General features: G+C 31.5%; 1 protein-coding gene and 1 long non-coding RNA gene across 2 annotated transcripts; both read right to left on the bottom strand.

Moving 5' to 3' along the window:
- Positions 1-23: 23 nt before the first annotated feature.
- On the bottom strand, positions 24-2138 carry LOC111714690 (uncharacterized). The gene is made up of 3 exons (XR_002768036.1): positions 2030-2138; positions 1823-1901; positions 24-69 (listed from the first exon to the last, which is right to left on the bottom strand). It is a non-coding gene; the product is annotated as an uncharacterized LOC111714690 (long non-coding RNA).
- Positions 2139-2148: 10 nt separating this feature from the next.
- On the bottom strand, positions 2149-12947 carry LOC111714692 (putative uncharacterized protein DDB_G0277255). The gene is made up of 8 exons (XM_023489845.1): positions 12944-12947; positions 12600-12648; positions 12350-12382; positions 11353-11967; positions 4590-4648; positions 3249-3311; positions 2359-2444; positions 2149-2217 (listed from the first exon to the last, which is right to left on the bottom strand). Exons 1-8 carry the CDS (start codon positions 12945-12947, stop codon positions 2149-2151), a joined length of 978 nt encoding a protein of 325 aa, XP_023345613.1.
- Positions 12948-13411: the final 464 nt, after the last annotated feature.

Genomic DNA, 13411 nt, shown 5'->3' with positions numbered 1-13411 from the left:
TAAATTTGAATGTGGGAACGGGCTTCTCTTCTGTGAATATCCTGGATGGACGGATTGTTTTCAGTTCATCTAAATAAAATTTTTAAAACTTATTAAAAAATGTTAAGCCACGAAAAAATATTTAGGAGACAAGCTAATATATGCTTTATACACTTCTTTAAGAGTCAGAAATATACGCAATAAAAGAGGAAGCATGAAGATTCAAATCAACAGCAGAGTTGAAATCAGCCCAGGTTTGATGGCAACTCAGGCAGCTGCAAGGCAGCAAGGAAAAAGGGTGGCGATTGAATGTATTCATGCTTTTCTTATAGTGAATGTATTCATGATTTTCTTATAGTGAATGTATTCATGATTTTCTTATAGTGAATGTATTCATGATTTTCTAATAGAATGTATTCATGATTTTCTAATGGAATGTATTCATGATTTTCTTATTATGAATGTATTCATGATTTTCTTATAGTGAATGTATTCTTGATTTTCTTATAGTGAATGTATTCATGCTTTTCTTACAGTGAATGTATTCATGATTTTCTTATAGTGAATGCATTTATGCTGTTCTTATAGTGAAAGTATTCATGATTTTCTTATAGTTAAGTACTCATGATTTTCTTTTAGTGAATGTATTCATGATTTTCTTATAGTGAATGTATTCATTTTTTTCTTATAGTGAATTTAATCATGATTTTCTTATATTGAATGTATTTATGATTTGCTTATAGTGAATGTATTTAATGTATTATTATAATTTTTTTATAGTGAATGTATTCATGATTTTCTTAAAGTGAATGTATTCAAGATTTTCTTATAGTGAATGTATTCAAGATTTTCTTATAGCTAATGTTTTCATGATTTTCTTATAGTGAATGTATTCATGATTTCTTATATAATGTATTCATGCTTTATTTAAAGTGAATGTATTTATGAAATTTTAAAATTTTTATATGCTTTTATATGATCACAAAGGAAATAAAATATTTCACTGCAAACATTTATTATTTATGAGTAGATTTATCGTTTAAAGGTTGTCACTGTAGAGACAACTGTACAAAACATATTTAATCTTTTTTTCATTATGTTTTCCCACTGCTTTTTGTTTTTTTTTCTGATGAAATCTTTATATAAAATGTTAAAAGATAGAGAAGAAAATTTAGTCTTAAAACCGTTGAAAGAGATCAAAGTCTCATCTTTTACATTTTACATTTAATTGGCGAAAAGAGGTCCTAAAATGCTTGTTAAAGAGAATGTAGATGTAATAATTTAAAATTAGTACCCATTTCTAAACGCCCTTGACATAAATTGTCACATCAAACTAAAGTATCTTCACATTTCGTGATCTGTCCCATTAAATATATTTGTCAAGACTGGGAAGTTTGCTAGAACTACACTCTGCAGTTTTCCAATTAAAGTAAACCGCGGTTGACAGGTCATGTCAGGGCCAGGGATTAGTTAAAGAGTTCTAGAAGGAATAAAGTATTCTTAGAACCAAGTTAAACTTTTACTCAAACATTAACTTTAATTCAAACTTATAGAAACTGGAAACTAGAGGGGCATTTTTTAAGCTACCTTCCAATGCCATTTAGTGGAATATGTGATTAAACATGGTACTTCTCACGCAAGAATTTAAAAAAAAAAAAAAAAAAAATTTCTCTAAAGATATTTTATATTACAGAATTTAAAACTTTGAGCAAACTACATAAACGACCATATCTTCATCATTGTTACGCAGATAAAGATTCAGATGCTAAGGAAACGACCAAGGCCCAGAAATAAATAACCATTGGTTGAAAAAAGTCCTAAAACTTGACTCTTTATTTTGTACCTGGTTGCCTTGCATTGAGGGATTCAATGCCGGATTCAGAACTGCTCAGTATATCATCATCTTCAAGAATAACTTCTTTCTAAATCAAAATATTAATTATGAGTTTAAATCCAAAATAATTCGTTAGTTTGAGTTTTAAAAAATTTTAAAATGAAAAATTTAACTTCAGAATTGAATAAATAGATCAATAAACTTTGAAAACAACACCTTTGTGATGTCTTGGGCAGCTTGGGAAGATTCAGGAGACTCATAGAGTTCAATAGTATCAGCAGAATCATCACTGATCTTAGACATACTTCCATCTAATATATTGTTATATATATGAACTAATAGAGCTCAATAGTATCAGCAGAATAATCACTGATCTTAGACATACTTCCATCTAATACAGTGTTCTATATATGAACTTGTAGAAATCAATAGTATCAGAGGAATCATCACTGATATTAGACATACTTTCATCTAATATATTGTTATATATATGGACTTATAGAGCTCAATAGTATTAGCAGAATCATCACTGAACTTTGACATACTTCCATCTGATGTATTGTTATATATATAAACTCATAGAGTTCAATAGTATCAGCAGAATCATCACTGATCTTAGACATACTTCCATCTAATATAGTGTTATATATATGAACTAATAGAGCTCAATAGTATCAGCAGAATCATCACTGATCTTAGAAATACTTCCATCTAATATAGTGTTATATATATGAACTAATAGAGCTCAATAGTATCAGAAGAATCATCACTGATCTTAGACTTACTTTCATCTAATATATTGTTATATATATGGACTTATAGAGCTCAATAGTATCAGCAGAATCGTCACTGAACTTTGACATACTTCCATCTAATATATTGTTATATATAAACTCATAGAGATCAATAGCATTGGCAGAATCATCACTGATCTTTGACATACTTCCATCTAATATATTGTTATATATATATAAACTCATAGAGACCAATAGTATCAGCAGAATCATCACTGATCTTAGACATACTTCCATCTAATATATTGTTATATATATAAACTCATAGAGATCAATAGTATCAGCAGAATCATCACTGATCTTTGACATACTTCCATTATTCCATCTAACATATTGATACAGAAGTATCTAATATATATGAACTTAAAAAAAATGTCTGTTTAAAGTTTTAAAAACGAAACGTTAAAAAAGATTCATATTTTTTTGTGTTTTGTTTTTTTGTTCTAAAGTTTGCCCAAAAAAGTTTAGATTTTTTCAAAACAAAAAATTTAAAAATAAATCATTTGTTTAACTATTGTTTGAAAGTGGGATATATATATGATTTATGCAATGTTGATGTTTTGAGAAATCGTATTACAAAAATGAAATTGTTAATATCGTAATAAAATATTAGATTATAAAAAATGTATAATTTGCATAACCTGGAGAATGCATGTGAGCACTTGAACTGCTACTTCCACTGTAGGATCTTTGACGGCTCTTAACTGAGACAAAAATAGTTAGTTCAGCTAAGCACATCTTTCTCCAGACTCATTTGAATAGTTGAATCGAACTCAGTTTTGAAAGTAGCTTGCAATGTTTGGATCATTTGATCAATGGTTTAATCTAAGAAAAGAGGTGGGGAAAAATGTTTAATTTTTTTTTACAAATTGTACTCCAGGTGTACAAAATAAAAAAGACCCTTTTTTTTTTTTGAGATAAATCTAGCCTGACAAGATTAATCAGTATCCTTATATCAGGTTTCTGTCTTGAATCCTGAATCCTGAATCCTGAATCCTGAATCCTGAATCCTGAATCCTGAATCCTGAATCCTAAATCCTAAATCCTAAATCCTAAATCCTAAATCCTAAATCCTGAATCCTAAATCCTAAATCCTGAATCCTAAATCCTGAATCCTAAATCCTGAATCCTGAATCCTGAATCTGAATCTTGAATCCTAAATCCTGAATCCTAAATCCTAAATCCTAAATCCTACCCCCCTATGATTTTGCCCTTAGAGTTGAGATAGGGGAGTGCGATACATGCCCCTAGTTCAACTTTTAAGTACTGTTCATAAAAAAAACTAACCTCTGATTTGAATGGTTAGGTTGTAAGAGAGGATTTATAAAAAGTTCAAAAAAATTTTCAAATGTATAAGTCTTAGCCATATACATTAATTAATTAAAAAGTTATTTCTGATTTTTTTTGAAACACCGATCCACCATTTGACCGTCCTCCAACCTACCCTGTGCATCCTAAGAAAAATATTATTTTGCAAAATTTGTTCACAACTATTAAATTGAAAAAAGTGAAGAAGTTTTAGCGTTCTAATGTAAGTAAGCCGTTTTTAAGTTATTCAGAAGAAACCACAGGGGGGGGGGGTAAAGAACATGCATACCCAGTTCACAACAGCACCCTTAGCCAGATTTATAATTTGGAAAACATCGTCGTACTTCAAGATTAAAGAGTGTTAAGTTTTGACAGTGTTCTCCATTTTTTAAAGCAGAAATGCGCAATTTCATTTAAAGAAAAACCAAAATGGAAAAATTTAATGCTAAACAAAATAAGTAATTTTATTGATTCTGGATTCTGGATCAGACAAAGGTTGCAGATGGTCTGATTCTGGTCTGGTCTGGTCTGATTCTGGATTCTGGATTCTGGATCAGACAAATGGTCGTTTTAAATCAATAGATGGAGGTTCAATTACGCCAACTACAACATTCTTATGTTCTCTTGAATTTTAAATGTAAAGTTTAAAAATGAAAATAATATTTAAAAAGTACCTTTATATTTCATCATGGTTTCAACTGAGAGTTGGTGTGAAGAGGCTGAGTTTTCTGATCTGAACAAAATATGTATTGTATAAATTATCTAAATAATGTTCAATCAATGGGCAGATGGTAACATCCTTAATCCTTAATCCTAAATTCTAAATCCCTAATCCTAAATCCTGTAGATCCTGAATCCTGAATCCTGAATTCAAAATCCTGAACCCTAAATCCTTAATCCTGAATCTGAATCCTAAATCCTCAATCCTAAATCTTTAATCCTAAATCCTGAATCCCGTAGATTCTTAATCCTGATTCTGAATCTTGAATCCTAAATCCTGAATTCTAATCCTGAATCCTGAATCCTGAATCTAGAATCGTGAATCCTAAATCCTGAATCCTAAATACTGAATCCTGAATCCTGAACCCTAAATCCTAAATCCTGAATCCTGAATCCTGAATCCTGAATCCTGAGTCCTGAATCCTGAGATCCTAAATCCTGAATCCTGAATCCTGAATCCTGAATCCTGAATTCTGAATCCTGAATCCTGAGTCCTGAATCCTAAATACTGAATCCTAAATCCTGAACCCTAAATCATAAATCCTGAATCCTGAATCCTGAATCCTGAATCCTGAATCCTGAATCCTGAATCCTGAGTCCTAATTCCTGAATCCTGAATCTTGAATTCTGAATCCTGAATCCTGAATTCCTGAATCCTGAATCCTGAATCCTGAATCCTGAATCCTAAATCCTAAATCCTGAATCCGAAATCCTAAATCCTGAATCCTAAATCCTAAATCCTGAATCCTAAATCCTAAATCCTGAATCCTAAATCCTAAATTCTAAATCCTAAATCCTGAATACTAAATCCTAAATCCTGATTCCTAAAACCTAAATTCTGAATTCTAAAGCCTGAATCCTAAATCCTGAATCCTAAATCCTGTATCCTAAAACCTGAATCCTAAATCTTGAATTCTAAATCCTGATTCCTGAATCCTGATTCTGAATCTTGAATCCTAAATCCTGAATTCTAATCCTGAATCCTGAAACTTAAATCCTGAACCCTGAATCCTGAATCCTGAATCCTAAATTCTAAATCCTAAATCTTAAATCCTAAATCCTAAATCCTGAATCCTAAATCCTAAATCCTGAATGCTAAATCCTAAATCCTGAATCCTGAATTCTAATCCTGAATCCTGAATCCTGAATCTAGAATCGTGAATCCTAAATCGTGAATCCTAAATACTGAATCCTGAATCCTGAACCCTAAATCCTAAATCCTAAATCCTAAATCCTGAATCCTGAATCCTGAAACTTGAATCCTGAATCCTGAATCCTGAGTCCTGAATCCTGAGTCCTGAATCCTAAATACTGAATCCTAAATCCTGAACCCTAAATCATAAATCCTGAATCCTGAATCCTGAATCCTGAATCCTAAATCCTGAATCCTGAGTCCTAATTCCTGAATTCTGAATCTTGAATTCTGAATCCTAAATCCTGAGTCCTGAATCCTGAATCCTGAATCCTGAATCCTAAATCCTGAATCCTAAATCCGAAATCCTAAATTCTGAATCCTAAACCAAAGTCCTAAATCCTAAATCCGGAATCCGGAATCCTAAATCCTGAATCCTGAGTCCTAAATCCTAAATCCTGAATCCTAATTCCTAAATCCTGAATCCTGAATCCTGAATCCTGAATCCTGAGTCCTAATTCCTGAATCCTGAATCTTGAATTCTGAATCCTAAATCCTGAGTCCTGAATCCTGAATCCTGAATCCTGAATCCTAAATCCTGAATCCGAAATCCTGAGTTCTGAATCCTAAATCCTGAATCCTAAATCCTAAATCCTAAATCCTGAATCCTAAATCCTTAATCCTGAATCCTAAATCCTGAATCCTGAGTCCCAATTCCTGAATCCTGAATCCTGAATTCTGAATCCTGAATCCTGAATCCTAAATCCTAAATCCTGAATCCTAAATCCTGAATCCTGAATCCTGAATCCTAAATCCTAAATCCTGAACCCTGAATCCTAAATCATGAATCCTAAATCCTGAATCCTGAATTCTGAATCCTTAATCCTAAATCCTAAATCCTAAATCCTGAGTACTAAATCTTTAATCCTAAATCCTTAATCCTAAATCTTGAATTCTAAATCCTAATTCCTGAATCCTGATTCTGAACCTTGAATCCTAAATCCTGAATTCTAATCCTAAATCCTGAATCTTAAATCCTGAACCCTGAATCCTGAATCCTGAATTCCTGAATCCTGAATCCTGAATTCTAAATCCTAAATCCTAAATCCTGAATCCTAAATCCTAAATCCTGAATCCTAAATCCTAAATCCTGAATCCTAAATCCTAAATTCTGAATCCTAAATCCTGAATACTAAATCTAAATCCTGATTCCTAAAACCTAAATCCTGAATCCTAAATCCTGTATCCTAAAACCTGAATCCTAAATCTTGAATTCTTAATCCTGATTCCTGAATCCTGATTCTGAATCTTGAATCCTAAATCCTGAATTCTTAACCTGAATCCTGAAACTTAAATCCTGAATCCTGAATCCTGAATCCTGAATCCTGAATCCTAAATTCTAAATCCTAAATCCTGAATCCTAAATCCTAAATCCTCCTAAATCCTGAATCCTAAATCCTGAATCCTAAATCCTGTATCCTAAAACCTGAATCCTAAATCCTAAATCCTGAATCCTAAATCCTTAATCTTTAATCCTAAATCCTTAATCCTAAATCTTTAATCCTAAATCCTAAATCCTGAATCCTAAATCCTAAATCCTGAATCCTGAACCCTGAATCCTAAATCCTAAATTCTGAATCCTAAATCCTGAATCCTAAATCCTAAATCCTGATTCCTAAATCCTGAATCCTAAATCCTGAATCCTAAATCCTGTATCCTAAAACCTGAATCCTAAATCCTAAATCCTGAATCCTAAATCCTTAATCTTTAATCCTAAATCCTTAATCCTAAATCTTTAATCCTAAATCCTAAATCCTGAATCTTGAATCCTAAATCCTGAATCCTGAATCCTGAATCCCGTAGATCCTGAATCCTGAATCCTGAATACTGAGTCCTAAATCCTGAATCCTAAATTCATAAATTCGTATTCTTTAGGCGACCCTCCATGCAAGTTTATCAAATATTGATAAATGAAATTGAACAGTTAAAAATAAACAAACATAGACATCTATTACATAATAATACGTGAGCAGACAAAGCTTTTAAGGGTATTGTTGTAAATTCGAAAGTTTTTACATAGACGCTTACTTGAAATTAAGCTTACAGTCTTTTTCAGACTTTTTTGTTTCTAAATAAATTATAATCTTAGATAAAATATTAACAACTAGAAATTCAAGGCGCTTCGCGCCCTTCTTTCTAGCCTTAGAGGGCGCTTCGCGCCCATCTTCTAAATTAGTTGTGAACATGTTCTCTTTGTGTACATCGTAAAACAAAACAAAAATAATTCGCGGATTTTTACAAAAAATTTCGCGGATTTTCAAAATTTTTAAAAATTTAATGACGATCGAATTTTGATAGAGACAAATATTTGAAATTTTGATTTTTCATAAACCTTCCCTGTGGTCACGTGATGTCCCACACAAAATTTGGGCCCGATCGGTTCAGCCGTTTTGACGTTTATTGGATACAAACAAACAGACAGACAGACAGACAAGCCAAATTTATATATAGATGAAAAGAAGAGGATTTCGAACTGAATCATATTTATGAATAAGAACAACTAACAAACAAACAAACAAACAAACAAACACAAGATAAATATATTATTTCCCATTTCTTTTATTGGTTATTGAATAGTAATAACATTTATTGAAATAATTTTTAAGGTAAAATTAGAAAATATTTTACCCCTGTTCTTTTAATCCGTATACATTGAAGCCTTATATTATTAATAAGGATTAATTAGCCTTTAATAAATTATTTACTCAATCAATCAATCAAAATTAGTTTGAAATATTGAATTATGACATTTTGTGCTTTTATACATTTTCACTTGCAATGGAACCCATTTAATTGTATCAATAACCCATTTTCGGCAAAAATACCAAACGCAATAACCCATTTTTGGCAAAAATATCGACCACAAATAACACATTTGTTAGTCCCGGGTCGAATTCAGACTATTCTTTCAATATTTTATTGTCTTATGCTTTAATTAATATTTCTTAAATAAATATATATTCAAAAAGTTGTAAAACAATTTAAGCATGAATATGATGGATTGGGTGTCAATTCCTCCCCCCCCCTCCCATCATTTTTTGACATACACTAACGGGCCTAAAATTCTGAATAATCTTCAGTAAATAAACCTTTTACATATTAGGATTTTTACATTATTATATTACATATTAGGATTTGCGTCAAAATTACCAATTGTATTAGTAACAGTTTTATAATTTTTGTTGTTTGTTTGTTGTCTGGTTGAACAATGGTTTAGTTTATTTCAATTAATGGTCTATAATTAGTGTTAGGGGTAATTACTCAATACACAACAACAAACTAACCAATACCCCCCTCCTTCCTTGCACCCACCCCCCTTTCCGTGCCTACCCCCACCCCTTTGCAATACAAGACTAAACCACAACGTATACTTTTTTACACTGTATGTATGTCTGTTTTGGTATTGTGTTTGTGTCCAAGTTTAACGCTTGATTGCATCTATCTCAAATTTAGGTTAGAAAATGATTAGATACAATTTAAGGACCTGTAATCGAAATTTGAAGATATACGCCATTGTTAGAGAAGGATACTTTTAAAACCTTTAAATAAAAATAATAAAATAAAAGCTTTAAATATTTATTAATAATAATCTTAACTAAAATCAGCTTTATTTCTTTAATTAAAGAATAAGTTGAAACATGAAAAAACTATTTTATCAAATTTCAATCTAATCATTTTGCCAGCATATATACTATAGGGTGAGTAAAAAAAAATGAGATTTGCGGCGCCTGGTCGCAAAATTGTAAAAAGAAAATTCGCAATTTTCAGTTCTGGTCTAACTTTTATGCATAAGTTATTTAAATTCTCTAGTTCCTTTCTTCTTAGTATATTTTAAAGTTATAAATAATACGCTGTTTAGTTCTTTTTCCTTTAAGATTAGGCTTAGAACTGAAAATTGCAAATTTTCTTATTACAATTTTGCGAATTATCTGTGATTCTGTAATTTAATCTTTATAGAATTTTAGATTTTGCTTGAAATAATTTATATACAAATTTCTGATTTTGGAAGAAAAAAGATTCGCGGATTTATTTTGGGCCATTGGATACCAAAAAAATTAAAAATTTTCAAAAAATATTGATAAAATACCGTACGGGAGAGTTGCACAAAGATACAATTTTGCACCAGGCGCCGCTGATCACACTTTTTTTGACTCACCTATACCATGGGAGAACCAGGAGATAAACCAAACCTAGTCTCTATGTATCGGTATACCCGGAGAAGCAGAGGGAGATAAATCTATCCCCCTCGTACACCCCTGAACGTTGATTATATTGGCTTTTTTCTAGTGTGAAACACGTTTGAGTCTGATAATTCCAATATGTTTTCCTGAAGTAGAAATGCGTATGTCACTCCAGCAGAGAAACCGCCATCGAAAATAATCAGTTTTTAAAATTGTAAACATTGATATCTAATGGATACTTGATGAGATAACGCCTGTAAGGGCAGTGTTGTCTACGTATGAAGAGTAACCTGAAATTACACATACAGTCCTATTATAAACTCTTTAAACCCCACCCGAACATGTTTTTAACATCAGAATCCTAGCTTAAAATCATGCAAACAAAATCTTGAATGGGATTATATTTGAGTTCAAACTACTCTGCTTTAACATTATTAGAATTAAAAATTAGACTATATTATATTACATTGGTCTTTATCTTTATGTTGCCAAGGCAATAATTAACAAGAAAGATTTAAAGTTTAAAAGTAGAAATGATTTACGACCGAGACGAGATGTCAATAAAAACCTCTGACCCTCTGTGCACACCTTGTATCTTGCTTCTAATCTATTTTCTAGTTTCGCTTCATGAATTTTACGATTTAAAAATTAATTAATTATTACTACGTCAACCTTGAAGAAATGACTGATTACGCTAAATGTTTAAACTTTAATGTCACTCAGGGACTTGTATATTAATCTATATATATATATAGATTAATATATATATATATATATATATATATATATATATCGTACATATATATATATATATATATATTTGAACTGTCAAGTCAAGTTGTCATGATACAGTGGTTTGTTTGCATCCAATAAAGTCAAGTTGTCATGATACAGTGGTTTGTTTGCATCCAATAAAGTCAAAACGGTTAAACTGATAAGGCCAAAGGAATTGAGTTTTTGCCACAAACTTAAATTTCCTAATTCCAATATCTTAGCGACCTGATGTTGTACACATTTGATATTTCAAACTTAGATAAGTTAAGCTAACATAATTCATTGTTTGAAATATCAAAGGTTTACGTCATTTGGTTGGGACAATACAAGGACTAGAAAATCAGAGTTTGTTGCAAAGACTCAATTTCTTTCTTAGGATCTCACATGATAATAGGATACGATTTATGGTCAGTCGAAATTAAAATATTTGACTCAAAGTAATCGAATTTTTATCACAAACTCTAATTTTATAATAGCTATATCTCGTCAGCCCGATGTCGTAGACCTTTGACATTTTTAACAATGCATTTTGTTAGATCAATAGTCTTAAAGTTTTAAAGTCATGTTTACCTGAAATTATAAGGTTTGGTGTTTTTCTCTTCTATTTTCCTTGGCTCACTCTGCTTCAATCCTGTCTTGGGTGTACTTGGAGTTCTCTTGGAACCTGGTAGAATGCTCTTGGAGTCGGGTAGAGTGCTCTTGGAGGCAGTTATATTGCTCTTTATGTTGCTTTTTGAACCAGATAAATTGATCTTAGATCCAGTTAGTTTGCTCTTAGAGTCAGATATGTTACTGTTAGATCCAGAAACTATGCTTTTAGAGCCACCTGAATTGCTGTTGGTTCCAGGTTTGCTCAACGTAGAAGTATTTGCTCTGGGTCTAGGATTATGAGCTGTAGGTTGAGGTGTACCCAGAGAATGGATTGTATTCTGAGAACCTGATTTACCTCTAAGGCTTATTCTGCTCTGCATACTGACTTTTCTGTCACTGCTCTCTCTGCTCTGAGAGACAGCTCTGCTCTGCTGAGGAGCAGCTCTGCTCTGCTGAGGAGCAGCTCTGTTCTGCTGAGACACCGCTCTGCTATGAGCACCAACTCTGCTTTGCTGAATTCCTTTATTTTGGGAGTTTATCATGTTTGGAACTATTTTCCCAGTTTGTTCCTTTAATCCCGGCTGGCCTATTATCCTATTGAAAAAAGAATCTATGAAAAATGTATTTTTATTTATCATTTTTGACCGGATGATTAAAGAAATGAATAAAAATTGTCTTTTAAAGGGACTGTAAGCGTAATTTTAGATGACCCTCCATTTCCGATTTAAAACGGTTCCATTAAAACCTTTGAATTATCAAGAATGAATGAGATATCCATGTTTTAAACCATGACAATGTATTACTTTCAATGAAGGCTTCTCTATAAGTCAAGTCAAATGAAACACTTTTTAAGCAAGGGAAAAAAAGAGACGATAATTTCCACATGATTGATGTTGTACATCGTTGTAAGTCGGCATGTAAAGTATTTTTTTCATTGATTTTGAATTTTAGAATGAAACTGATGAATAAAATGTACCTGGCCCGTGAGAATGGGTTATCTTGACCTGTCCTATTCAGAAACAAATCAAATTCATATTTTTAAAAGAAAATTGACAATTTTTAACATTTAAAAAAATAATTAGTTTAAATTTAAGAAACAGAAAAGAAATTAAAAAAGTAAAAATATTTTCACTCGTTAAACTAAAGAATCTCTTTGAAATATGTTGAGGAATTAATATTTCTTTGAAATGATTTATTTTGATTAATTTTTGTCTAAATTAATGTCCCTGGTTTGGTGGCTTTGGCTTCCTTGTGTCATACTGTTGTTCAAACCACCTGGAAACAGAAATAAATTTAAAATTTAAGAAGTCTTATAAAATATATAAAAAATTTAGAATACAGTACAGTAGAGTACAGTACAGTACAGTACAGTACAGTACAGTACAGTACAGTACAGTACAGTACAGTACAGTACAGTACAGTACAGTACAGTACAGTACAGTACAGTACAGTACAGTACAGTACAGTACAGTACAGTACGAACCAGAAAATTCTGGAATAGGAATTCGTCTTTTAGACTTTAAATAGTTTCATAAACACGAGACTCATCAAATGTGCAGTTTAAAGAGACCCATTTTACTAGTAAAGCTATTTGCTTTGTAACAACATCAAATGCACTTCTTTAATGTCGACTTCCTATTCTTTAGTTTTCTGGTTAGCACTGAAGAAAAACATTAAAAAGTCGTAGATTTATAAGATATAAAAATTAAGCAATTACATTTCTATCTCTTCCAAAATATAAGAAATGACGTTTGAACCTTTATTTTTTTCAAAAAAATATTTAATTTTTAAAAATTCTTCTGTTGACATCTCTCTAGCATCATCCATATTGTCTAACAACAATTAACATCAAATCTTTGAATTGATTTTTTCGAAAATTCTAAACTTAATCTACATACCGCCACCACCCTCAACTCCTAATATTTTAATTTCTTTTTAAACGTCACATTTCCACAATTTTCACAATGACAATTCTCATTGTACACTTTTTCTTTTTAACTTATGCTGGATCATAATGCATCTTTTGTGCATGAAATAC

This window comes from Eurytemora carolleeae, unplaced genomic scaffold, assembly GCF_000591075.1.
Source record: "Eurytemora carolleeae unplaced genomic scaffold, Eaff_2.0 scaffold1622, whole genome shotgun sequence".
In the NCBI taxonomy this organism is placed as follows: domain Eukaryota; kingdom Metazoa; phylum Arthropoda; class Copepoda; order Calanoida; family Temoridae; genus Eurytemora; species Eurytemora carolleeae.
This window is presented reverse-complemented; position numbering and strand designations above follow the sequence as displayed.